This window comes from Barbus barbus, assembly GCF_936440315.1.
Source record: "Barbus barbus genome assembly, chromosome: 43".
In the NCBI taxonomy this organism is placed as follows: Eukaryota; Metazoa; Chordata; class Actinopteri; order Cypriniformes; family Cyprinidae; genus Barbus; species Barbus barbus.
The window spans coordinates 12,016,627-12,043,899 of record NC_136721.1 but is presented as its reverse complement, the minus strand read 5'-3'; the positions used below and the strand labels follow the sequence as shown (position 1 = coordinate 12,043,899).

The 27,273-nt window shown below is 35.9% G+C and overlaps 4 protein-coding genes across 5 annotated transcripts; 3 read left to right on the top strand and 1 right to left on the bottom strand.

The window, feature by feature from the left end:
* Positions 1-3,096: 3,096 nt before the first annotated feature.
* Positions 3,097-4,768, top strand: LOC306862186 (claudin-4-like). The gene has a single exon (XM_079404866.1). The coding sequence runs from the start codon at positions 3,215-3,217 to the stop codon at positions 3,845-3,847; it is 633 nt and encodes a 210-aa protein (XP_079260992.1). The 5' UTR covers positions 3,097-3,214; the 3' UTR covers positions 3,848-4,768.
* A 431-nt stretch (positions 4,769-5,199) lies between these two features.
* On the top strand, positions 5,200-7,807 carry LOC306862180 (claudin-4-like). Its single transcript, XM_079404859.1, has one exon. The coding sequence runs from the start codon at positions 5,889-5,891 to the stop codon at positions 6,828-6,830; it is 942 nt and encodes a 313-aa protein (XP_079260985.1). The 5' UTR covers positions 5,200-5,888; the 3' UTR covers positions 6,831-7,807.
* On the bottom strand, positions 7,080-11,155 carry LOC306862181 (methyltransferase-like protein 27). Of its 2 annotated transcripts, none has more exons than XM_079404860.1 (6): positions 11,084-11,155; positions 10,041-10,162; positions 9,836-9,964; positions 9,596-9,731; positions 9,234-9,326; positions 7,080-8,694 (listed from the first exon to the last, which is right to left on the bottom strand). In XM_079404860.1, exons 1-6 carry the CDS (start codon positions 11,100-11,102, stop codon positions 8,477-8,479), a joined length of 717 nt encoding a protein of 238 aa, XP_079260986.1. In that variant the 5' UTR covers positions 11,103-11,155; the 3' UTR covers positions 7,080-8,476. The 2 variants fall into 2 exon arrangements, with proteins under 2 accessions (XP_079260986.1, XP_079260987.1); XM_079404861.1 differs by having other exon boundaries at positions 7,635-8,694; positions 9,596-9,725; positions 11,084-11,098.
* LOC306862179 (merlin-like) lies at positions 10,532-23,283 on the top strand. The gene is made up of 17 exons (XM_079404858.1): positions 10,532-10,810; positions 11,378-11,484; positions 11,581-11,706; positions 11,795-11,917; positions 12,064-12,147; positions 12,236-12,304; positions 12,390-12,472; positions 12,553-12,628; positions 13,000-13,137; positions 13,338-13,412; positions 13,486-13,599; positions 14,520-14,642; positions 14,894-15,111; positions 17,939-18,041; positions 18,132-18,271; positions 18,360-18,510; positions 20,441-23,283. The coding sequence occupies exons 2-17, from the start codon at positions 11,395-11,397 to the stop codon at positions 20,486-20,488; spliced, it is 1,761 nt and encodes a 586-aa protein (XP_079260984.1). The 5' UTR covers positions 10,532-10,810; positions 11,378-11,394; the 3' UTR covers positions 20,489-23,283.
* The last annotated feature ends 3,990 nt before the right edge of the window (positions 23,284-27,273 follow it).

Here is a 27,273-nt window from a genome sequence, read left to right as displayed (position 1 = left end):
TGTTTTTTTTTCTCATTGGTCTTATTTGAAGCTAAGAAAAATCTACGTTTTCGTAACTGACTTTAAAAAGTTATGACCAAAGAAATTAGCTGGCTAAATTAAGACTATAGTCAAAACAGTTTTTGCAGTGGTTAGATATTAATAAAATCAAATGTCATTATGTGAACTCTGCACCATATAGCCAGCTGCAAGGCAAATGAAGATGATCAGTGAATGGGATGTATCTTTTTTTTTTTTTAGGCAAAAACCAAGAAATGAGTTAGCATTTTGCACCTCCAGTCCCATTGTCCTGAAGTCAGTGGGGTTTTTTTTTTTGAGTGGGGTTTTGGTTCAATGCCTGAAATAAGGACTGTGGTCAACAAAATACTTTTTCCAGTATTATTCCATGCATCAGTACCTACTCGTATGTTTTTGTTTAGCTTTCACTTACCTTTATAAAAAAAAAAATGGTGGTTGGTTGCTAACAAGTGGCTAAATGAGACTACAGAGGAAGTCAGGGACATTAGTCATCATTGCACTGAACAGGAAAACTGAAACTCAATAGCCTGTTTTACAGCCTCGTAAACTATTCTAACTCAAACCTTCAGGGAAAACATTTGTGGAAGCTTGTAAAGTGATGTTCAAGTGTGGTTTCTAGCCTTCATTTAGGTTTTTACTTCTGCTGTTTAGGCTTCAAAATTAATAAAAGTTCATTTGTGAAGATTATCATGATGAACAAAACATGTACGAATAATAAACTTGTTTGTCATCTCATTTTATACCATTTTTTGGGCATAGTCTCTATTGATTCATGAAAACAATTAAATGTCAAATAAACAGCATACATATTTGGGTGCATAGTGTTTAGTGCATGTATATCATTTGGGACACAACTAGAATTTTCATTTTGGATGAACCATCGCTTTAGTAAAACCATGTCAATTTCAGTGTTTTCAATTTAAGCTAGCTGTTGCTTAAAATCATTGATTTGTGTATTTTTCCATGAATCCGTCCTTATTGTGGACATACTGAGAAGAAGAATCAAGTTGAGCAGGAAACTCTATATGTTCTCCTCCTCTTGCTTTGGTTTCTTTTTGTTCAAATACCAAAACCTGAGGCAGAACAAGGAAGAGCATTCATTTTGTCAATAGTCGTTCGCTCTTACAACTTCAAACAGGCACACAATGTTCCTAGACACAGGATGTTTGTGGGGTCACATAATCTCACAAAAATGCTTTACAGAAAGAAGATAAAAAAAATCTGTTTTCATAAAAAGGAAAAATAATAATCATAAAAATAAAATAAAAATTATAATAAAAATAAATAAATTAGCTTAAATGAAAAATTATATATTAAAAACCATAAAAGGAAGATTTAAAAAGAACAGTGCAGTGCAATTGGTGCAGCAGTGTGTGGAAATATTTCTTTATTTTGTCACAATATTTTATTGATTTGCAGGCTCAAATGAAAAAAAAAAAAACAGTCTTCTGTATTGTTCAGATATTAGATGTATATAGTTATTAAACTATTTTTTAAGATTTCAGGTTGCCTTAGATTTACCAACTAGCAAACTGGCAATATTTTAAATATTTCATCTTATTTTATATAAATGTGACCAAAATGTGAAAATGTCAAATAAATAGGAATAATTCATGTAATTCTTGTCTCTTTCTATGTAAATGTATTTAATTTGTGTTTTACTTTTTCCAATGAGGAGAACTCAATGAGAATCCAAATTATAGGCATATTTTAGCACAGGTTTAACTGAAGGATAAGTCACAAGAATATTTATGATTATTGTGTGGAATATTTTAAAGTACAGAAAATAAAAAGATGACATCCCATGAAGGTGACAGAAACAGAAGAGCAAGAGGGTGGATGTAATATATCAACCAATAAACATTTACATAACCATATAATCTATGCTATTAGAAGTTATATGCTAATTGAGGACAAAACATTTCTAAAACTTACAGAAATGTTTTGGTGTTTCTGTGTCAGCATACTGCATACAACCCACTAAAGCAACCAATGTTGCTTGCTTGCAGACAGCTAGTTATCAGCATGACCGCAGGCACGACAGACAGGTCTGAGTACCAAAACCAGCCCAATTGCTACTCATAACTAGCCCAATTGCTTTCCGTGGCGGTCCGGGGGTGGTCGCTTCAACCCGCGTCTGAAAAAAACCCCATGACAACAGTATAAAAATACCCCAATTCCACAGGAAAACCGCAGACTTGGTAACATCTCTCTCAGAAATGTGTGAGATAGAGAGACGTGATCATGTCAAATATGCATATACACCAATTGTATTATATTTTGAAAATTCATTGATTCAAACATTAGTACTTAGTGTGATGATAACAGTATACAGCCAGATGTGTTCGACTGAAACTAAAGTAAATTCTACAAGAAGATGAATATGCAGAAACAGCATTCTTTTTGCAAACTACGGCATTTTCATTCACTTCTATAGTAAGTGCCTCACAATAACATAAATTTTAGGTTCATATTTTGTTTTATGTTAAATGATTCCTACACAATATGCTATATTTAATTTCAAATATTACCACAGTTCTTGTAATTATCAGCATTTTTTGGAATTCAGGAAGTGATGTCATTTGGCCTAGGAAACCTTATGAACAGATAACCCCCCTATAGAGGCTGGAATACACTGGGATGCAGATTTTTGCCATGATTTATAGTCTGTACTGGTCAATGCTAAGTATGCAATCAATGATTGGCCTAATGCTTGTAGTGTGTGATCCTTATATGATGCCTGTTTTTCCTTTATAATAATTTTCAAAGTCGCCAAATATGACACTTAGCGTTTGAAAATCTGTTCCAATTTTAAAAATAATGTAGTGTATTCAAAGAGAAGATAGACATTCAAATTCAAACTGTATATAAATAAAGATTTTCTTTTTACACAACACAAGCTTCACTATAGAAAAAAAATGTTTTAAAACAAAACATTTCCAGCTTCCTATGTGGGTCCATTTGAACAAAACTAGTTTGGCAGCTTTGTCTAAACATTTGCCTTGGCCAGTAGTTGGAGGAAACAAGTCTGGCTGGAAAGAGCTTAAAACTGGTTTCCCTCACCCATTTTTTGTATACAGCCATACCTACTTAAGAGAGTGTTACATATAACAATACAGAGACATAGCTAACAACCATTGGGGATAACAGCAACATCTTTCTGTATTCATTCCTTCAAGGCAACAAGTTAAGAAACATGCCGTCTACGGGATGTCAACTCTTGGGAATCTGCCTGGCTATGATCGGCTTCGTTGGAAGCATTGTCATCTGTGGCTTGCCCAGCTGGAAGGTGTCTGCCTTCATTGGAGCCAATATTGTGACGTCGCAGATCATTTGGGAAGGTTTATGGATGAACTGCGTGGTTCAGAGCACAGGACAGATGCAGTGTAAGGTCTACGACTCTCTGCTGGCTCTTCCTCAAGATTTGCAGGGCGCCAGAGCCTTGGTGATCGTCGCCATCATCGCTGGGGTGTTTGGAATCATCCTGAGCATCGTAGGAGGAAAGTGCACCAACTTTGTGGAAGACGAGGCGTCTAAAGCGAAGGTCGCTATCGCCAGTGGCGTCATCTTCATCATTGCTGGACTTCTTGTCCTCGTCCCTGTCTGCTGGACTGCGAATACCATAATCAGGGACTTCTACAACCCGATGTTGGTGGAAGGTCAGAAGAGGGAGCTTGGGGAATCGCTTTACATTGGCTGGGCTTCTGCAGGTTTGCTTCTTCTGGGTGGAGGACTCCTCTGCAGCTCGTGCCCTCCGCGTGAGGATGATCGCCATAATGTGATGTATTCAAAAGCCAGGTCTGTGGACAGCAGCAAAGCTTATGTATAAAAAGAAGGACTGATTAAACAAATGATAATGAGATGAAGAGGAACTGATTCATACAACAGTAAGAAATTAAGATGAAAAGCATTGCTTGAGTAATGAAATATGCATTGCCACATAATAGAAATGCATTAAACGTGTTCAAAAAGTTTTCATGGTATATTAATTGAAGAAATGTGCAAATCAAAATATGTATTTTGAAAGTGCTGCTGAAATGTTTTGTCGCTTCCATCAGTTGTATCCTTGAGACCCTCCTTGCCCCAGGAGTTTTGTCTCAGCACAAAAAAAATGTTGAATTTGACAACAAATAGCACTGTGTGTTCAAAATACTTTGTTTTGTCTTTCATACAACATAATTGCTCACATAATATAAACCAGCATTCAAATGTTTGGGGTCAGTGTGTTGGCATGGTTTTTTCAAAGAAGTCTCTTATGTTGTTCACCAAGCCTGAATTTGTTTGATCAAAAACTGTGATGTTGTGAACTATTGTTTCAATTTCATTTAACTGTTTTCTATTTAAATAATTTTTTAGCAATAGAGAAAATAAAATTCATGATTCTTGATGAAAGGAAATTTCCAAAGAACAGAAACCTTTTGTAACATTATAAATGTCTTCACTGTTTTGATGTGACTTTTGAACAATTTAAAGCATTCGTTGCTAAATAAATATATTAACTTCTTTAAAAAAAATGACTGACCCCCAATTTTCTTAACAGAAGTGTAATAATAGATATTTTTCATTTCATTATTCTTTATTAAAAATGTAAGCCAATCATTGATAGCATACTTTTGCTGATAATTTGAAAAATCCTGTTATTGAACTGTGATTCTCATCGCCATATTCATAGTTTCACCTCATATTATAGCCATTATTCATATAACATGTAGCAATGTATACTTAATAAAAATTATTATCGTACTCAAACATTGTGACTCTGTGTTCCCACATGCTTAAGATTGCAACAGGAAGAAAGTGACCAAATTTTTTTGGTAGGTAATGACTCACAACTAGTGTTTCAACCCTTAAGTATGATGACAACAAAATCTAAATGTAATGAGCGACTTTAGCATTCTCTTCACTGTTGTTTTAAGATCTCTAGGAAAATATTTCAAATAAGCGCTCCGTGACTCATCATGTCTAATCATTCACTATAGTAAGCAAACAGGTGAGTAGCAAGACTGTAAACAGTCACAACAATCCTGTTTGGCATTCAAATCATTAACTTTTACAACTTATAAACCTACTTTTTAAATTAGTTACCACCCTTGTCTTCCATTATATGTGCATCATAAATGAATGGCAGTATAGTAGCACAATCAATCATTCAGAAGTGATAGTTCACCCAAAAATGAATTTTGTAATCATTTATTCGCCCTTATATTATTCCAAACCTCTATGAATTTCTTTCTTAGAATTAATAACGATATTTTGAGAGACATCAGTGAAGTCAAAACTGTTTGGCTACCAACATTCTTCAAAATATCTATTAGTATCTTGCACAGAAACGTCATACAGGTTTAAAACGTAAGTGAGTGAGTGAGTAAACGATGACAGAATTTTCATCCATTTTCATTTATACACAAATGATTATAGAATCAGATATAGAGTCTGCCTTGGTGGTCAGAGCTTCAAACAAATCTCTAAAACCTCAAACAGAAAAACAAAAGCGTGAGATCGAAACTGCATGTGGATACCTAAACGCCTGAGCCCTTTTCAAAAGTCTAAGGCAAATTCCCAACTAAACAGTAGCCCATCTACCTCTTTTTACATGACCCGCCCATATAGTCCATGGCTAGAAGAAGGAATCTGGTTAGTCTGGTAGCGTGCGGACAAATGGAGGCATGGTTTGTTTAACTGCACACGCCTCCTCAGCCATTCTCTCTCTTTTTAGCATATAAACACCTCATCACTGTCACCAGAGTGAAAGCTGAGCTGCAGACAGGAATAAGTAAAGAAGGAAACGCCACACGACCTTCAAAAAGGCTTTAACTGGCGAGAAGAGGCCTTGGTTTAGCTGTGGATGTGGATAACTGAACCTCAGGGAGATGGCTTCTCTAGGCATGCACATGTTAGCGAGCGCCTTGGCCCTACTGGGATGGGTGGGAGCCCTCATGTCCTGCATCATGCCAATGTGGCGTGTGACGGCCTTCATTGGAACCACCATTGTAACCTCAGAGATCATGTGGGAGGGCATTTGGATGAGCTGTGTGATCCAAAGCACAGGCCAAATGCAGTGCAAACCGTACGAGTCCACGCTCGCGCTAGGCACGGATCTTCAGGCCGCCCGGTCCCTCATGGTGATGGCGATCCTTTTGGGAGCAGGGGGCCTTGTTTTAGCCTTCATCGGAGGAAAGTGCACTATCTTCATGGACCGATCCAAAAGATCCAAAGCCAGGATCGCCACTGCAGCTGGCGTCACGTTGATTGTCGCCGGAGTTCTCTGCCTGATCCCCGTCTCCTGGTCGGCTGGCATTGTGGTGAGAGCGTTTTACAACCCACTGATGGCTGATTCGCAGCGAAGGGAGATCGGTGGTGCCATTTATGTTGGTTGGGGTGCGTCCATCATTCTCATTTTGGGTGGAGGAATGCTCTGCACCACTATCTGCAAAGAAAAAACAGAAGACGACAGAAGTGGCCGTTCAGTGAAGTACCTGATCGTGCGCTCTTCGCAGGCAGGGTCCAGCAGAGCGGGCTCCCAGAGGATGCGGCCCATGTCTGTGAGGTCGCTGCAGAGTGGCGCTCCATCTGTGAGGTCCCAATGGAGTCAGAAAGCTCCTTTAACTCAGGGCAGACTTCCTTCGGTGGGCTCCCACCAGAGCATGCCGTCAACTACAAAGTCTCAGATTGCCAGAGCTGAACTGATGCCAGAGTCTGAGTGGGACGAGGGGGCGTTGACTAAGTCCCAGCTGATTGATGACGGTTTGGATCAGACACTGGTTGCCTCTGAACCTAGTGAGACTGAAGATGCTCCCAAAACATACATTTGAACAAGGAGATGCTTAGAAACTGCAAAATTTGTGCTGATTGAAGGACTTACATGCACTTGGGCAGTCATATATCTGCCATAGCACTGTAAATATGAAGAATGTGTGATAAAATGAAGAATATGTTAGTGGCTGAACCTTACTATTATGTAAAACTGATAATGATCTCAGTTAGTTTATTCTGAAGTGCAGCTGATCAAGATGAAGATTTGCACTGTAACTTACACCCAGACCTCAGTAGTCATGATTATTATGCTGTTTTATAGTTTATTTTAATAGCTTCTATACGTTTTATGTCTTTAATGTGTGTACATTTGATGTATGTTCATGATTGTAAACAGGAAAATGTTTTTCCATCAATGTCATGCACTGTATTTAGCCCAGTTCTCCTTTGTAGTGTAAAAAAAGCTGACGCCTCCTCAACAAATTTGTCAGTTTCATTCAAATATTATGTTGTTTTCCTGCTAGGAAACTAGAATGAACATATTTCTAGTTGAAACAGACATATAAAAGCACTGCTATGATCTTGGCCACACAGGTGGTCTTTCAGAGATGGACAATGGTTCGGTTCAAATGTTATAAGGGAGGGAAAAGAACACTCTCTTCATTGTTACTCTTTCATGTATGTCAGCTCAAGCACTGAATGAAACGGCAGATCCAGGCCAAACCGGTTCAACAGAAAGTATCACCTCATGATAGCACTTTGCATTTTGTCGAGGCACAGAGTGTTTAAAAAGAGTTCAAAAGAATGTGCTGTAGTGAAGCATAAGCTGTAGAGATAAAACCAAAATAAAAATCTTAATGTTTATCCATTGTGCTTGAAATTTAATTTGAATGAGCTGTTACAAGTTATGAAGTATAGTCAATAATTCCTGAATGCCATTGCATATGCCCTTGTAATATTTGTTTAGGCAGAACACTGTGAACCTGTTCTGAATGTTTATAAAAGGAATTACAAACTATTAAAATTGTATGTCTACACTGTGTTATTTTGGAATGAGTTCATTTACTTACACAATACTTATATCTCTCTCTCTGAAATATTGTCTAACTGACACAAAAACAAATGTATTTTAATTTTATTTAGTCGCATACAGTATAATGCAATTTTAACACTGGATTTCAACAACAACCTTTTAAACTGGAAATGTTCTTGTAAAATAATCTTATTCAGAGTACACGCTCTGTAATCTGTTTGTGTGCTTTATTTGTGCTGCATGACACCAGCGGAAATGGCCATTTCAAAAGGTTAGCGGTCGGAGTATCAAGGAGTGGCAAACTGAAAGGTTAGCTGTAACTGGGGAATTATTACACCTAACCTAAATTTGTTACCACACACCTTAGACATTTTCTCACAAAATCGTTTAGGTTCATGGACTTTACTTGAACAAAAATCTTAACGTTTTTCAAATGTCTGCACTGTGTACCAGTGCCAGGTGAAATAATTTGGTGCCAAAACAAACAAATAGATCACATTTAAGCTTTTCTCTTGTCAGGTGCTTCTCTGGGGAACAAAAGTATTTTCAAAACAAGGAATATATATAAGGAATAAATACCACCACCTGCTGGTGGAATAAGAACTCTTTAGAATAGCTGCATGGATTATTAAGCATATTTGGTCATTGTGTTTCCCTTGTGTGGTCCTAACATCATGGACTGCATTTAAAACCTTTCTGATACAAATAAATGGTGCCTGGAATGTACCCGCTGTCCTGTTCTGAAATGGCCTTCTCCCACTCCTCCAACTCAACTACAGCCACACGGCTCCATTTCTGCTCTTCCTCAAGTGCTCTGATCATTTTCTCCAGTTCAGCCTTGTAGTCCCGGTTATCAGTGTTCCCTCTTGTAGTCATGCACACATAGCCACCTGTTACAGAGAATGACGGAGTTTAGGAAAATATCTGAAATTTACATGTTCTGTATGCATCCAAATGTGCAACAATGACATCACATTAATAAAACCACAAAGTTCTTAAATATTAACACTGTGGGCTTTGTCTGAAAGCTTAGGCAACTGACTGCAGTGATTTGTGCAGGAAACTGATTTTGGATGGGCCTCTGAGGCAGCATAATAGTTTAATGATCTACAACTAATTAAGGACAGCTTTTGTGATAACTAAGCCAATATTTAGTTACTACAATACTAATTTCTCGCTAGAAATGGCACCAAAAGTGGAAACAGTTGTTGGAAAACATATATCTACACACAAACTGACCACCAAGGACAACTTTCGGACTGCTAAACTGTCATGGGATTGAACCCACAGGATTGTGGGATATGACACAAGCGAAATGTGATAGGATCATTGTATTTAGATGTGCCTTTTTGCCTTCCTATCTCTGTATACGGCCTGCAGAGGCAGCATTTTTCAGCTTTCGAATGCAGCTGTGAAATGCACAAGTTACCTGGTTTTGTAGCATCCAAGAGTTCTCCGATGACTGTTAAAGGCACCTGCCCAACGCTTAGTGCTCCAACAATTATAACAATATCATATGTTTCTGAGACGAAAGAGAAAAAAGGCATGTTTTGTGATACAGGTTATTAGTTATAACACCTAAAACACGGGTGAATCAAAATGTGTGTTCTTTATGTCCAGAATATCCTACTGAACTAATAAATTGTTTAAAACAAAGTTATGGTTTTAATAACTGTGTAACTGGTTATCTTTATTACAACAGTCTGGAATTGCACCATGACATGCAAACAGGCATATCTGATAAGAAAAACAGATTGACAGTAAAAGCATTCAAATCCACAGCATGGTTACCAGATTCAACAGGAATTTCATCTTGACCGAGCAGACATGGCGTAAGCTGCTGATAAAGTCCAGTTTTCTTTGCCAACTCCAGCATCTTCAAACTTCCATCGATTCCAACAAAATGACGAAACCCCATTTTCTTCAGCTTTCCTCAAACAAAAGGGATTGAGAAAAAAAATTCTCTCTTCGCTTTACCAGGTTTATCATGTTGTCTTGTGCCCACCAGAATTCAAATAGAGCAATGCTTACATGTGCAGAGACTAGGCCTGTTCCACAGGCCACATCCAGGACAGCGGCCTTCTCTCGGTCACCTCTGAAAAATGAGCTCACACACTCAGCTGCTAACAAGGGGGCACGGTAATCCAGCAGCGCTACATCCTGAGAAAGCAAATCACAGATGAAAATAGTTTTACTGGAAAAAAAGCTGGGAAAAGTACTGGTGCCTAAAGTTTACCTGCTCATAGTTTTCAGCCCAGGTATCATAGAAGCCGACCTTATCTTGGGCCCCTGTGTTTTTATGTGCTGACAGGATCACATTCCTCACGTCAGAAAAGGTCCGACTGCTGTTTGCCATTCCTTTAGGAAAAATTCAGGTGTCATTTAGGGCAATTTCTTACAGAACATTTTTTATGACCTCTTTACAATCCATGCATTTACATGCCGTTTATATTAAAGGTACATGTACACATACAGATGTACTGCAGATTACATTTGGATAAAATCATGCATATACACATTTGTAAATGCACATGCAAATATATGAAACTCATGTCACATAATACGTCCAATAAAACATTACACATTAAACTAACTTAATAAATTATGTGATACAAATTTACTTAGTTACATTAGTCTCTCATTCAAATGTTATGTCATTGAGAGTGTGCACATAAATCACTGTATTATTAATAAATTCCTTAAATTGTTTTTTTTCGTCTTTCCAGTAGAGGGCGGCAAAGAAAATCAACAACAAAGTATCCCAAACTCCCCTATCCAACACATTCTACCCAAGAAAACATCAGAATTATATTCCACAACCGCCCAGCTGATGGTTTAATAAGAAAATGAACGCTTTTAAAGAGTTTTAAACACTTTTCGACTGCTCTATAGTGATTTCCATGTAGGGGAGCAAACCAAATCCGGGTTGCGTTGTTGTGGTTTAGCGGAGAGACTGGAAACTCCTCGCCGTGGATCGGGCCTGTTTCAGCACATAACCTATTCAAGGTAACTGAGTGATATTTAGCTGGTTCCATTCCTAAATCTTTAAGAACTATATTCTGAAATGTTTTCTTTACAGTTTAATGTGACATTTCGCCGCTGCAAACGGAGAAAATATACGCTAGCTAACGTTACCTCAATGTTTCATGTTAGGTTTAAAGAAAGAAATTCAAGCTTTATTGAATTTCGCTATATCATGGCAGACTGTGTATAACTCAGAAAAAGATGAAAACTGATCATATTTTTCTTGAAAATGATTAGAACGTGTATGCGACCTACCTGTGGTCGTCTGACTCATGCATCTGCCAAGTGAATTGTGAAAGTAGCACTTAGTATAGCTAGATGCAATGCTGCTCTAATGATAATGCAAATGAGGTGGTGTTTAATTAATTATTTGACATACTTAAAATATATATTTTTATAAATATTTATTTATAACTCTGAATTGTTCTCCCTTTATTTATTTTTATTTTGTAGAGTCATATTATTTCCTCAGCTGTACAACTGCTTTAATGAATAAATGTTTATTTATGTAAAATATGCTCGAATTTCACAGTAATTCTTTGTTTTCAGGTACTTAAGAAGTCACAATGTCTATTTTGGGTCTAAAAAAGAAGCAACCAAAGACTTTTAAAGTCAAAGTCAGCACCATGGATGCTGAAATGGAGTTCAGTTGTGAGGTAAACGTAAATGAACATACAAAACTTTGTGTTTTGGTTTCTGTCTGGCATGTCTGCCTGTATTCTCATGTTTTTATGTTTATCTGTGTCTTATAGGTCAAATGGAAAGGGAAAGATTTGTTTGACTTGGTGTGCCGGACCATTGGTTTGAGGGAAACGTGGTTCTTTGGCCTTCGATACACAGTGAAAGACACTTATGCCTGGCTGAAGCCTGATAAACGGGTGAGATGTAATGTAGTGCAGAGCTGGTACTGAGAGCTTTATATAGTAATTACTCTGATAAGTTTGTTGGATTTTAAAATCCACCTAGGTTTTGGATCAAGAAGTTCCAAAGGACTCTCCGATAACGTTTAATTTTCTCGCCAAATTCTTTCCTGAGAAAGTCGAGGATGAGCTCGTTCAGGAAATTACTCAGCACCTCTTCTTCTTACAAGTACGTGGGAGTTGTTCTTGTGAATCTGGCATGATATCTGTCCATGATCGTCTTTTCCGCTCTACAGAAACCTCTTTTTGGGTTTTGCAATGATTTATCTTGTCTCCTAAAGTTGAAATGAAAACTCTTCCTGTTTCTTTACCAAGGTCAAAAAGCAGATACTAGATGAGGAGATATTTTGCTCTCCAGAAGCCTCTGTTCTTTTGGCGTCATATGCTGTTCAAGCCAAGGTAGGTCTCCATATCAGTTTTCAATCAAAGGATGCATCTAATTATATAGTGTCGATTAAATATTTCCTGTTTGTCTTCCTTTCTGCAGTATGGGGACTATGATCCAAACTTTCACAAGCCAGGTTTTTTAGCTCAAGATGAGCTCTTGCCCAAAAGAGTGAGTAATGGCTGTACCACCTGAGAATGGGTTAATTTATTAATCACCAGCATTTGCATTCATTAACATGACTTGTATTGTCCAGGTGCTGATGCAGTACCAGATGACACCAGACATGTGGGAAGAGAAGATAACAGCTTGGTACGCTGAACACAGAAATATCACAAGGTAAGACTGTGCATATCCTGTGGTGTCCATGTAAATTGCCTGGATGTAGAAGACACAGTACATTTGTTTTGTGTTTGTAGGGATGAGGCTGAGATGGAGTATCTAAAAATAGCACAGGATCTAGAGATGTATGGAGTTAGTTACTTTTCTATTACAGTAAGTCTCTACTTTTATTTCTTAAAATATTTCTTTATTGTTCACTGGTTGGGAGAAAGCTAACCTCTGCCAAACTCAATTTACAGTGCGGTCCACAAATCATTTGGTATTTTGATACTTTAAAAAAGAATAATTAATTTAAAATATTTATGTATGTATTAAAAAAAAACATTAAATGCAAAATAAAAGCATTTGGTTGTCTCTGGTTGTCTTAGACTTTTGGATCCCACTGTGTTTATTGCTATTAAAAATTGAGATCAGTTGGAATGATTGCATTTCTCTTGGTATATTTTAATGTATCTTGTGTGTAGTTACCACTAAATTATAGTTGAATTATAAATGATGAATTAAATCTCTACTAAACCTCACAGCAGAACAAGAGGGACACAGAGCTGCTTCTTGGAGTTGATGCTCAGGGCCTTCACATCTACAGCCCCAACAACAAGCTCAGCCCCAACAAATCCTTCCCCTGGAGTGGAATCCGAAACATCTCGTACAGCGAGAAAGAGGTGGAGAGGAAATTCTTCACCAAAAATATTATTTTTCATTTAATTTAATTTAATTTACATTTTATTTATAGGTGCTTTACATGACACACACGGACACCTTACAATAAAACACAGAACATTAAATGACAATAATTGTTAATACAGCCTAATTAGTTAATGATTCAGAATTGCTTAAATATATTGTATGTGTCTCTTCTCAGTTTACTATCAAACCATTGGACAAGAAAAGGGAAGTTTTTAAATTCTACTCCTCTCAGCTCAGAGTTAACAAACTGGTGAGTTACTTTCATAAGTGTTTCTGTAATAAAGTGTTTCAAAATAGTTACTAATGTCATTTATATAAATTAGATCTTACAGCTGTGTATTGGTAACCACGACCTGTTCATGAGGAGGAGGAAGGTGGATTCCATAGAGGTCCAACAGATGAAGGCGCAGGCCAAAGAGGAGAAGGCCAGGAAAAAGGTCTATCATTTTTCACTTCCATTCATTAGTTTAATGTTTATTGTCATTAACCTTGTTCATTTATGATACAGCTTTGTGGTGTTACATTTCTTGTGATTTGTTCTCTTCAGTTCTCTTGAATTATTCATTTAATGTTTATTATGCTAATTGAGTATTCATTAAATATAATGAACAGTACACTTGTAAAAATTACAATAACACTGAGGCAATATGTACTAACTTAAAGGTTTAACTTCAGTATGGGCAGAATAAAGTACACTATTGTTAAAAAGTTTGGGGTCAGTACATTTTTAATAATAAGAGAAAACTTTAATTTAAATTCTGTTATAAATTTAATATAATAGAAATTAATATTTTCTTTCAGCAAGGATGCATTCGATGGATCAAAAGTGACCGTAAAGAATGTTTTAACTAAAATGTTTTAGATATTTCTCTTTCAATTAATGCTGTTCTTTTGAATTTTCTATTCATCAAAGAAAAAATAATATAAAATATAATAATATTTCCAAACAAATATTAGACAGCACAGCTGTTTTCAACATTGAGAAAAGTAGCAAAAAATGTTTCTTGAGCATCAAATTGGCATATTACAATGATTTGTAAAGGATCATTTGATTCTGGAGATTGGATTAATGACTGTTGAAAATTCACCTTTGCCACCAAAGAAATAAATTAATTTTCAAATGGAAAAGAGTTATTTTAATATTGTGAAATATTATTACAGCTAACATTTTTACTGTATTATGGACCAAATAAATGCGGCTTTGGAAACCATAAGCAATGTCTTTGAATAATATGAAAAAAAAAAACATGTACATGAATCAATCAGATTTTTTAAAAAGTATTCAGTGTCATCTTGTATTATCTTGTGCAAGATTTCTCCCTTTGTCTTATGTGTGTGTGTTTGTCTGTGTGTTTAGGTTGAACGTCAGATTCTTGCACGGGAGAAGCAGATGAGGGAGGAAGCAGAGCGAGCGAAAGAAGACATGGAGCGTCGTCTGTTCCAGCTACAGGACGAGGCTCGAATGGCCAATGAAGCTCTAGTGAGGGTTTTGCCAAGCTTGAAATTGAGTGATGCCAAATAGTTTACTTTCTGTTCCCCGCCAGCTTGTAATATATGTCCTCATAGCCCCAGAGGTATAAAAGTATGTGGTCCAGACGTAAATTTGAGATGAACTGCAGAGCTATTAAGGTCCAGACTATTGTCCTGGACTCCCATTAGAATTCCATCCATGCTCTGAGACTCCCTGAGCCTGATCCGGTAAGCCTTTCTTATCTGTCTCCCTTTCTGTAGCTGCGCTCCGAGGAGACAGCTGACCTTCTTGCAGAGAAAGCTCAGATCGCAGAGGAGGAGGCCAAACTACTGGCCCACAAAGCAGCTGAAGCAGAACAGGATAGGCAGAGGCTGGAGGTCACAGCCCTCAAAACCAAAGAGGAGAAGAGACTGATGGAGCAGAAGATGAGAGAAGCAGAACAACTAGCGGTTAAGCTTGTTGAGCAATCGGAGAGGAGGTGGGCCAGTAGGGTTGTCAGTAGTTGATACCAGTACCAGTGAAGATTCTGGATACTAACTTTACAGCAAAATGATCATGTTAATGAACTCATGATCATGTTAATGAACTCAACTTAGTTAAATAGTTGAATATTAATATACACTTGGAATATTGAGATTTTTTTATAATGCTCTCCAAGGCAGCAATTATTTGATAAAAAATATAATGTATTTTGGAATGTAAATTATTTCTGCGATGACAGCTGGATTTTTAGCAGCCATTACTCAAGTCTTTAGTGTCACATGATACTTCAGAAATCATTAATATGCTAATATGCCGATTTTGTGCTCAGGAAACTTTTTTTTTTTTTATTAATGTTGAAATTAGTTTTTGCTGCTTAATATGTGTATGGAAATCATGATACACTGCTGTTCAAACATTTGAGGTACAGTGGCATGCAAAAGTTTGGGAACCCCTTGCAGAATCTGTGAAAATGTGAATAATTTTAACAAAATAAGAGAGATCATACAAAACGCATGTTATTTTTTATTTAGTACACTAAGATATTTTACTTAAAAGATGTTTACATATAGTCCACAAGATAAACAAACAGCTGAAATTATTAAAATAACCCCCTTCAAAAGTTTGGGAACCCTTGGTTCTTACTACTGTGTGTGGTTACCTGGATGATCTACGACTGTGTTTTTGTTTTGTAATGGTTGTGTTTGAGTCCCATTTTTGTTCTGAACAGTTAAACTGAGCACTGTTCTTCAGAAAAATCCTCCAGGTCCTGCAGAATCTTCAGTTTTCCAACATCTTTTGCATATTTGAACCCTTTCCAGCAGTGACTGTATTATTTTGAGATCCACCTTTTCACACTGAGGATGATTGAGGGACTCAAACACAACAATTAAAAAAGGTTCAAACATTCACTGATGCTCCAGAAGGAAACACGATGCATTAAGAGCCGGGGGTGAAAACTTTTGAACAGAATGAAGATGTCCAAATTTTTCTTATTTTGTAGAAATATAATTTTTTTCCATTTAGTACAGCCCTTTGGAAGCAACAGAAGCTACTTGCATGTTTCCTGGAAGACAAATTAAGTACAATTTACCTTGGATCTTCAAATTCAAAAAGTTTTCACCCCCGGCTCTTAATGCATCGTGTTTCCTTCTGGAGCATCAGTGAATGTTTGAACCTTTTTTAATTGTTGTGTTTGAGTCCCTCAATCATCCTCAGTGTGAAAAGGTGGATCTCAAAATAATACAGTCACTGCTGGAAAGGGTTCAAATATGCAAAAGATGTTGGAAAACTGAAGATTCTGCAGGACCTGGAGGATTTTTCTGAAGAACAGTGCTCAGTTTAACTGTTCAGAACAAACAAGGGACTCATGAACAACCATCACAAAACAAAAACACAGTCGTAGATCATCCAGGTAACCACACACAGTAGTAAGAACCAAGGGTTCCCAAACTTTTGAAGGGGGTTATTTTAATAATTTCAGCTGTTTGTTTATCTTGTGGACTATATGTAAACATCTTTTATGGAAAATATCTTACTCAGGACAGTATTAAATAAAAAATAACATGCATTTTGTATGATTTCTCTTATTTTGTTAAAATTATTCACATTTTCACAGATTCTGCAAGGGGTTCCCAAACTTTTGCATGCCACTGTATGTACAATAATAAAAAAAGAAATTTAAACTTGTATTCAGAAAGGAAACATTAAATTGATCAGAAGTGACAGTAAAGATGTTTACAATGTTACAAAGATATTATAATTCAGATAAATGTTGTTCAATTAACTTTCTATTCATCAAGGAGTCATGAAATAAATGATCATGGTTTCCACAAAAATATTAAGCAGCAAAAATTGTTTTCAGCATTGATCATAAGAGCCATTAATAAGAAATGTTTCTTGAGCACCAAATCAGCATATTAGAATAATTTCTAAAGGATAATGAAACAACGAAGACTGGAGTAATGCCTGCTGAAAATTCAGCTTTGCCATCACAGGAATAAATAACATTTAATAAAAAAAGTTAAAACTCTTAATTATTACAAATCTTTGGCCGCCAGTGTAAATATTCAGTTCTTCAATTAATTAAGTTTTTCAATTAATTAAGTAAACCGAAATTAGGAGCAGTGAGTGGTTTCCTCTTTTTAATATAGTTTTTAATATTAATATCACACTCATTAAAATGTTTTACACACAAAAAAATGCTGTAATTACAGTCAGGTCCATAAATATTGGGACATCGACACAATTCTAACATTTTTGGCTCTATACACCACCACAATGGATTTCAAATGAAACGAACAAGATGTGCTTTAACTGCAGACTGTCAGCTTTAATTTGAGGGTATTTACATCCAAATCAGGTGAACGGTGTAGGAATTACAACAGTTTGCATATGTGCCTCCCACTTGTGAAGGGACCAAAAGTAATGGGACAATTGGCTTCTCAGCTGTTCCATGGCCAGGTGTGCGTTATTCCCTCATTATCCCAATTACAATGAGCAGATACTGCAAAATACTTAAATTCAGTTCAATTCAAATTTATTTGTATAGCGCTTTTCACGATACCAATCTTTGTAAAGCAGTTTCTACAGTATATTTAGGAGTAGGTTATTAGTGGTGACTATGGCAGAAATGTACAGTAAGAATCATGCAGTTAGTTACAAATTACACGTAATCAAACAGACGGTGAGCACTATTAACTGCAATGATTATATGTTGCGATTGCGATTAAACTTTGCGATACTCAGTGCTGTGATTTTTACAACCGGAATCAAGTATGACAGAGACATTAAGTTCAATTCTTGTCTTGTATTTTGTGGTTCAGATTGAAGGAGGCAGACCACCTGAAACAGGATCTGAACGAGGCTAAAGATGCAGAACGGAGGGCAAAGCAGAAACTCCTGGAGATCACCAAATCAACATACCCTGTAATACTGCTATGACATGCTAGAGAAGTATTCTGCTGTTTATCATGCTTGGTATGTTTTAAAAACTTGTCATTTGTGTCATGCACTCAGTTAATAGCAGCATACTCCAACCCTCCTCCACCCACTGGGCCAGAGAGTCCAGATACGACTGTAGACATGAACAGCTCCATCAGAATGGACTTCAAGGACTCAGATATGAAAAGACTTTCCATGGAGATTGAAAGAGAACGGTACGCACTTGATCACATTCTGTCTGAAGAACTATTGAAAATTGAAGCTAAATATATACTGCTGTCTTCTTGTGTATGCGTGTGTCAGGCTAGAGTACATGGAGAAGAGCAAACATCTTCAAGACCAGCTGAAGGAGCTCAAATCAGAGATTGAATCCTTGAAGTTGGAAGAGCAGCAACAGGCTGGACTCTACAGTCTCAGGAGTTATGCTGAACCTCCTTATATTCCTCAAAGCAATGTAAGAAACACTCAGACATAATGAACGCTCACTGCAACTAATTTATTGGAAAATATATATATTATTGGAATAACCTTCGATACATGGATAAGTAATATATCAAACATTTTGGGGTTGAATTTCCTGCAGTAATAACTAAAATAGCTAAACCAACCATTCAGAAGTTTGAGGTCAGTAGGATTTATTCAGCAGGGGTGCATTAAATGTTTTAGAAGTGAAGTAAAGGCTTTTATTATGTAAAAACTAATTATATTTCAAATAATTGTTGCTCTTTTGTTATTTTATTTATTAGACAATCATGAAAAAATTAATTGTTTTTAACAAATAATATAAAAATAAGAAATGAGCCCTAAATTAGCATATTAGAATGATTTTTGAAGGATCATGTGACACTAAAGACTGGAGTAATGATGCTGAAAATTCAGTTTTCTATCATAGAAATAAACTATAATTTAAAACATTGTAACGTAATATTATGCAATGTTTTTACTTCATTTGTAGCCTTGGTGAGCATTGAAGGGTCATATGACGTTACTAAAAATAACATTATTTGGTGTAATGCAATGTGTTTATGCGGTTTAAGGTTAAAAAAACACATTATTTTCCACATATTGTACGTTATTGTTGCTCCTCTATGCTCCGCTCTGAAACGCGTCGATTTTTTTTACAAAGCTCATCGTTCTGAGAAGCAAGGCGTGCTCTGATTGGCCTGTTATCCAGTGTGTTGTGATTGGCCGAATACCTCAAGCCTGAGACGGAAATGTTACGCCCCTTACCGTATTGTGATGCCGTGTCCTGGCGCGACGACACAAAACAATAAAAAAAACCCATTATAAACGAGGCATTTGTTGCATCCAGTAGGGACATAATTCCTGATTATATTGACTTGTACTGTCTTTTTATGCGTCACGATGCATTGCGTTGTGTAAACATTACCATGTCTGCATTTGTGATCGGAGAAACGACAAACAACAAGCACTACTCTACACTGCTCAAAACTCGTGTTTGAATAGTCAGTAGCAGAAACGTACTTGCAGGCTGTGAGTCAGAAGCGCCAGACTGTCCTTGCAAAGTTGGAATATCCCCACTTTATAGAAACAGCCTTTGTGCAAACCAGCATTGTAGGCAACTCCTCCGAGTTCAGGAAATAGTCCTCCGTAAAATGCGCTGCACACACTCTTAATATTTGGGTTGAACTGTTCTGGAACAGTGTTGTGAATACAACTTAACCACTGATTTCTAGTTTTATCCTCTTTTGGTCGGCCAAATAAAGTACTTCTGCTTTCACAACGAAACACAGCGTCTGCATGACATGGCGCCGGCGGCAGCAACAATACTACAGCGAGAATAATAGTTCCACCCTCTTTCTTTGCGTATACATTTGGGCGGTGTTTTCCAAATCTTCCCACATCGTGACGTAGACACATGGGGCGTATTTGAATGAGTCGTTTTAGGTGGGAATGGTCAAGTCTTAACTTTTATAAAGAATATCTCTTTGGTTTTGAGACTTTAGTCTTTGCAACTTTAGTGATCTTATCTATGCACAAATAGCTTGTAACACTCCAAAGAGAAAGGAAAACTTGAAATCGCATCATAGGACCTCTTTAAGAGACTTCTTTCAAAAATATAAAAATCTTGCTGACATTACTGATATATTCAATACAGCTTGGGGGTCAGTAAGATTTTAGTTTTTGTTTTTGAAAGGCTGCATCTATTGGTTAAATAAGGATTTTAATTATTTATTTTAATATTTATTTATTGTATATAGTTTAGAAATGTGCCCACAAAGTGGATCTTTACTGTCAAATTGCATGCATGTTTAATAGAATTTAGTCAGCAGATAGGGTCATTTTTTTCCCATCATGAAATGGTTTGCATTCCCCAGAAGACTGTAACAGTGTTCTTATTATGCCGGGTCTGTTTGTTGCAGAGAAATTCAGCCTACATGGCTCAAATGGCCTTCTACGAGGAAGTGTGAAAGAACAATCCAGTCTCTGTTAGAGGAGCAGGAGGGTCTGGAGGAGCAGTTTGCAGCTATCACTGAAGCATGCATGTACACCAAAAATGCAGCAACCTCATATACTGTGCTTTTAAGATTAATATATTTTACTTTTTTGAGCAATTTGGTTTTGTGTACACTTCAAGTCATGTTTTAGTACTACCACAAATTGTTTGGCACTTTCAAGCACATGAAACTGTGTTTGTTCACATGCCAAAAATATTTGCTGGATATGCAAGGTATTAAGGGACATTTCTGATACAGATAGTGCCTTCAGAATTCTCAAATCTTTAAATGATGAACACAAGCTTGTTGATAAGGTTGGAAGCCACCAGAAATACCAGGACTTATTCTTTTCTTATGGGATGCTTGATCAGTTTAACATTAGGTGCCTTTAACAAATGCCACAGATCGTGGTTTTAATTACAATATCAACCAGTGTCAATTCATTTGATGTATTTGCATGTTTTGAACTGTGGATTGTGTTCTTTTTTTATTGTTTTTCCACTTGGTGCTTTTTGAATATGTAGATGATTGATATTTTCCAGTACACTCCAGTGCCTTTTGGAAAAGCTTGCACTACTCATTGGGCTGAATGATTCTCGACCGCTGCACTCTTTCTCGCGGTATGACTGGTCGTATAACCCACTCGACAAGCGCGTCAGCTGTAACTATATCATATTCAGGAATGGAGGGAGATTGATGACCTCTCTGTTTATAAATGTGCTGTACTCATCCATTTTGGCTGGAGACTCATACTCGGGGTGGTTTTTGAATCCGTGACAGTTTTTGATATAGTGATACACAGGCAGATTTATCGGTTTATCTACTGCTTTCTATTCCTAAATCAACTGACGCTTGGACTTAGTGTTATGGTTATGAGCCATGTTGACATTTCAGCACATTTACATCTGAGTAACATTTCAGATGTTTTTTCCCTTTAAAAATAGGTTTTTGGTTTTATTAGAGAACGTCAGAATGTCCATCGTTTCAAAATGCAAAATATCGTTTCAAAATGCAAAATATCCAATTACACAGGACACATACATTTTGCACTCATTTTTAAATGTTTTGAATGCTTTTGGGTATTAAAAACGGTGAGTTTGTTGCTGAAATGTTGATGTGAGACAAACGTGTGCGCTCGTATATAAAGGGATGAGTTGTTAATGATGTTGGAGGAGCAATTTAGTAGCATTAATGGATTTTGGAGCAATATCTTTTGGAAATGCACTACACACATTGCTAAGTCTTAGTTTAAGTGCAAGACATTCCTGTTATCGTCAGCATAACTGTGCATATTAGCTTGAGATGTCTTAGGCAATTGTTCATGTTTTAATGAATGCCACAACCAGTGTTTGTCTTTATCCATCTGCACCACATAAAGAACCTTTGCATGAATTTCATAGCGTCATTATAAACAAGGATCATTTTCACTCTGTTTGATTGAAACACCTATCACAGCACAAGTTGCCTTTGTTTAATATGTGTGCGATGGATTCAGGCACTGAATGTGGACATACAGCAATCTCATGTGCAGTGAATTGTAAACTAATATACAAATAAACTGCAAAGATGCATTTGAGAGTTTTTGTGCTTTTGTGTTTGTCTTCTGATGCAGGTACTGTGAAAAACAACAAGAGACCAAAACATAGAGATCCAATTTATGTGTCAGACCATTTATCTCACACTTGTTTATGTTTATCTGCAGAACATCCATTGCTTCGGTGTTTATCTCACGAGGTTAAAGTACGAAGTGAAAAGAGTCGAGAGTGTCTCACAATATGAAAAGTTCATGTCGCTGCCAAAAGAGGGCGAAATAAACCACGTTATGCTTTTGAAAATCTCTTCAAATGTGTTCAACTGATATTACTGGGCTTTAAAACAGTTCTTTCTTTAGAAATTGATTAATAATGATCAAATGACATTTCAGAAGAATTCTCTTTGTATTCGTAGGCCAATATGTACTGCTAGCCTCAGTTACCTCAGGGATATATGACACTGGTTGTCTAAGCCATACAACGTTATTGGGGATTTAAGTCCCAGTTGGGGTGGGTTTCATGGTGGTCCGGTGGAAGCATGTTGGGCCCAAACCCAAACATTGATGGACTAAATCCTGCTGTTGTCTTCTGGGAAAGAAAAAACGTCACGAGCGAGAAAGAGGTTAATGTTAAACAGTAGAACGATTACCCCAGTAACTATTTCCTTGTAAACAGATTTAACTGATATTGATATACTATGTACATTTTGTGGTCTACATACAGAAACGTTTTTTCATTTATTTTGGAGTTGTCCTTACTCAGCCAATTTTTGGTCAGACTTCTGCTCATTTGTTAGAAATCATATCATGCCTAGCTTTCAACTTTGTTTTGAAAATGTTTTATTTGTTTTTTTACTTACGACATGTCATTTCATAAGGAATATTATTTGATTAATTTATTACTTTTGCTGGCAAGGTTTAGTATACATAAATGTAAGTACGGCAATTACAAACCATTGTTTCTCATTTTGAAGTCAGAAGTTAAGCAATACCTAAAATCTATTTACACTCTGATAAATAAGAAAGCTGTTAAATGTATTAATGTATGTAAACATTTCCATATTTTTCTGTAGTTTTATTTTAATTTTTTATTTATTTTTTCTATTTTATTGTAATTTTGTATCTCTTTTTTTGTGTGTGTGTGTGTGTATGTGTGTGTTCACCCCCTGGTTACTGTAAAATTTTGAATTTAAATGATTCAATAAAAAACAACAACAGAAGAACGGATATGAAGCTCAAAAAGCGTTACATTTTTTATCCTTACACAAGTTTTAAAGAGCAAGCTCCCTCACTAATGGATGTTCATTGAAAATTTATGACACGTGATAAAGTTAAGGTCACAATCGAATAAATTTCACAAACATCCTCCAACTTTTATTACTAGTTTTAGATGATAGCATAACTAGCACATTTCAATATTTATACATATTTAGATTTTTTTATTGCATTTATATTTTATTATTTAGCATAATTTTATTTCCTCGGGCACTCTTATGTTTTGTGAAGGAAATTGCCCTCCTTTGATACAGAAGTTATTGGTAGTTATAGATTTGTAATAATGCATCTGAGGCCTGTTATATTTTTCTGGTGGCTACAACAACAATCAGATCCACCCACAAATATTTAATGTACAGTGAAATATGGATGTGTCCAAAGCTGTATATTTTATCATGCATTATCATACATTATGCATTCAAGGCCATCTGGCAAGTAGTTGAAAGAAGGTGGAAATCTTGTGGAAAATCCAACTTGGTATTGAGGATTAGAACTAATTATATTAGTTTCTGAAATTCCATTAGATGCGAGTTTAGAGATGCAAATTACTTTGAAGGACAGTTTTGAAACAGAAAGCCCAGAATAGCATATGAGTAGGCCTACAATGTGCATAAAGTGATGCAGGTATTATCATCAAACACACCAGATCAGTCCATTTAAGTTATGTAGTGAAATTGTAAATGTGCAAAATTTATTATTATTATTATTACTACTCGTTTTATTTCGTTTTCTTTCATTTTATATCAGTAACCATTAGTTTATATATATATATATATATATATATACATACACTAATATACTTTTATATATATATACTAATATACATATATATACATATAATTATATATAACAATTTAATAAATAATAATGATACATTATAAATATATATATATATTATATAATGTATATAATAATATATTAAAAATATATGAATATATATGTATTTATATTAATATGAATTGTATTTGCATTAGAAAAACGTTTGTATATATATATATATATATATACATATATATGGGTTTATGTGTTATTTAAATTTATATTGATTTATATATATTTATATATTATTTACATTTTATTTGTAATTTAATATAAATAAATTGACCCAACATATGCAACAATAGCAATAGCTGTTTTCTTGAGCATAAATGTGTTTAATAAATGTTTTAAATAGTGTAATTAATTTCATTGAAGTGGTAGCTTTATGTTACACAACATCATTTATTCACTAGGTCTTGTAACATTTTTGTCACTTTTTATTGATTTTTTTTAAAAACCCGATCTACTCAGAATCATTAGAGTGTTGTATTATTGTTCACTGGACAGGCACTGAGTGTTTCTTTAGACACAAGCCAAGCATCAAACTGTGAAGGTCACATTTTTGTGTGTTTGCAATGGGGGTTGGGTCCCTCTCTCGTCTAGTCGTTTATTCCAGTATACTTCAGTGTTTAAGTGATGAGTCACAGAGTGTTTTGTACCTCGTACTGCAGGCACAGGGACATTGTTTCCCATCCAGCACCTTCATGACTTGCCAACTTAAAAATATATGCAGATTTTTTACGGTCCCATCTCCACCACTAATGTGCTTCACATCCCGTGTTGCCCCTGGCATGTTTCAAATAGACCTCGCCATTGCAGGTATTTTTGAATATTTGTTTATTTGCACTAGTATACATTATTGCCTTCAAGAAGCACTCTGGCAATGTGAGCGGTGGCACATCGCTTTCGCTCGAGGCAGATCGGGAAATATTTTATATTCACGACACTCATATCTACTGTGTCACAGCACATAGGCTATCATTCAGATTGAACACATTTATTTTTCCAAATACTTCTGAAAACTTTTATTTGATTCATTAGCCTAACCATTTCAAGTTGGAAAGCTGATGGTTTGCATTTTGAATATGTGCACTTTCCTCACTCAACAGAGCCGAATGGCTGGATGACTTTTCTCACAGCTCATTTCAACTACTCTTATTTGCTCATCAGTGATTCTCCTCTTTTTTGGTGCCTAGAACAAGACCTAAATGGGCCCTGTGTGGAAAGTCTTCAGGCACGTCTCCTATTACAACATTTCCTCTGTTTTTGTTACTAATTAAGACAGTCAACACAGAGCATTAAATTAAATGAATGAAACTGTAAAATGCACAGATTTTTTGCGTCCATCCCAAATGCATTAATCTGATATACAAGTATATCAATTGAGTAGATATTTGAATTTCAGAAGGAACTTTTTCCCCACTATTCTTTGATCATTATTGGCTAATAGTTTAATCTACTCTGTGAGATGTGGTTGTGCTCAGAAATTAAGGTAGGTGATCACTCCAAGGTATGAAAATGTGTATGTTAATGAAAAAGAAATGCAGTGTGAAAGACATTGGTACGATGGCATGCTTGAGACTACCTGTTTTATTGCCCCTCATCCAGAAGGGAACCCAGCTGAAGGTCAGGGTCTCACTCTTATCTTCTTATTTTGTTTTAAAAGTCTTCATGAAGTGTGGTAATCATCATCCTTGGAAATTATGTAATCCAGTCCATAGGAGTTTTATTTATATGTAAGCAATCATTGGATTTTAAAGCTACATTAAATAACTACAGCAGTTCAATCCAATATACTCTCAATGCAATTGGTCACTAATTCTGTGATATCAATAATATTTTTTCTTACAATCTGCTTATTCCCCAATGACAGTTCGGTTTATGGTTAGAGGTGGATCTTCTTGCTTTTTTCAAAAAATGTTTACGTTTTTGTAAAAATCAAATGAATATGAAATTTATGCAAAATCAGTGTTTTCTCATATCATCCGGTTGGTTGAAGCATAAAACTGCAAGTTACTTGCAATAATTGTTACTCGGTGAGTTTACATGTAAATTACGTATTGTACAAATTATGAAACATTCAACCAAAAAGAATGAAGTTATAATAATAATTTATAATAAAGATGTAATAAAGAAAAAATCCATTAAAAATCCATAAAAACTGTACTGGTAATTTTCTGCTATGAAATTATTTGTAAAGTTTACGGACATTTCCCTGGCTAACTCTAAAGTCAGTAAGATAGGGTCCAATGTACTGTGTTAATATGAAGGGATTTTGTGTATCGATTTTTCTCAGGTGTTTTACTCATTTTACACTGTAAGAACAAAAAAAAAAGGAAAACATAAAAAGTACTGGATTTTCTGGCAGGACATTATCGGTTAAATTTATGGAAAAAAATGTAACCCTAGAACGCAATGCAATGCATAATTCAAATTGCAAGAAAAGAACTTGTGATGAATCAATATGGAAAATCTGTCATAACAGTACAATTGCTCATATTTTTAAAGACTTTTACGAGTGTAGGGTTAAAGAAAAGAAATCACCTTTTCTATGGATGGATGCATTTTTTTCTTTCAGTGTAGACATAAGGATTAATATCAGATAAGCTCAGACGGTGAAAACTTGTCACAGTTGCATGTTTGTACAGTCACAGCTTATTTCAGTCTACCACCATACGTGCATTATTGTAGCCAGAGCCAGGAAATATTTTGCGACAGTTCTAAAATGTGAATCATTATTACAAATTTACCATAGAGGTGTCTGATTTACTTGCTCAGAAATGAAATGATCTCAATCTGCTAATTACTGCTCACTTATTGTGTCTGCCTCACTAATGTGCCTTGAGACAGAGTAAAGTGAACGTGACTTCAGGGTGCTCAGGTACTGTCTTGTGCACCTCCAGAGCTTTCGACTGACTACCTTTAGTCCGCATTTTAGACTCGTGATTAAACAAAGGGGTTCTCTGCTGCATTTTATTGGAAGAAGAACATGACCGGTTTTAGAGCAGATTGTTGTGCAACCCCAAAGCAATGCTCTCAGGAACTTCCAAACAAGAACATAATTGCACTCTTAACAGATAAAATGCTTCGCCAAGCATTTTCCACAAATGTAATGAGCAAAAAAGCAGTCAGG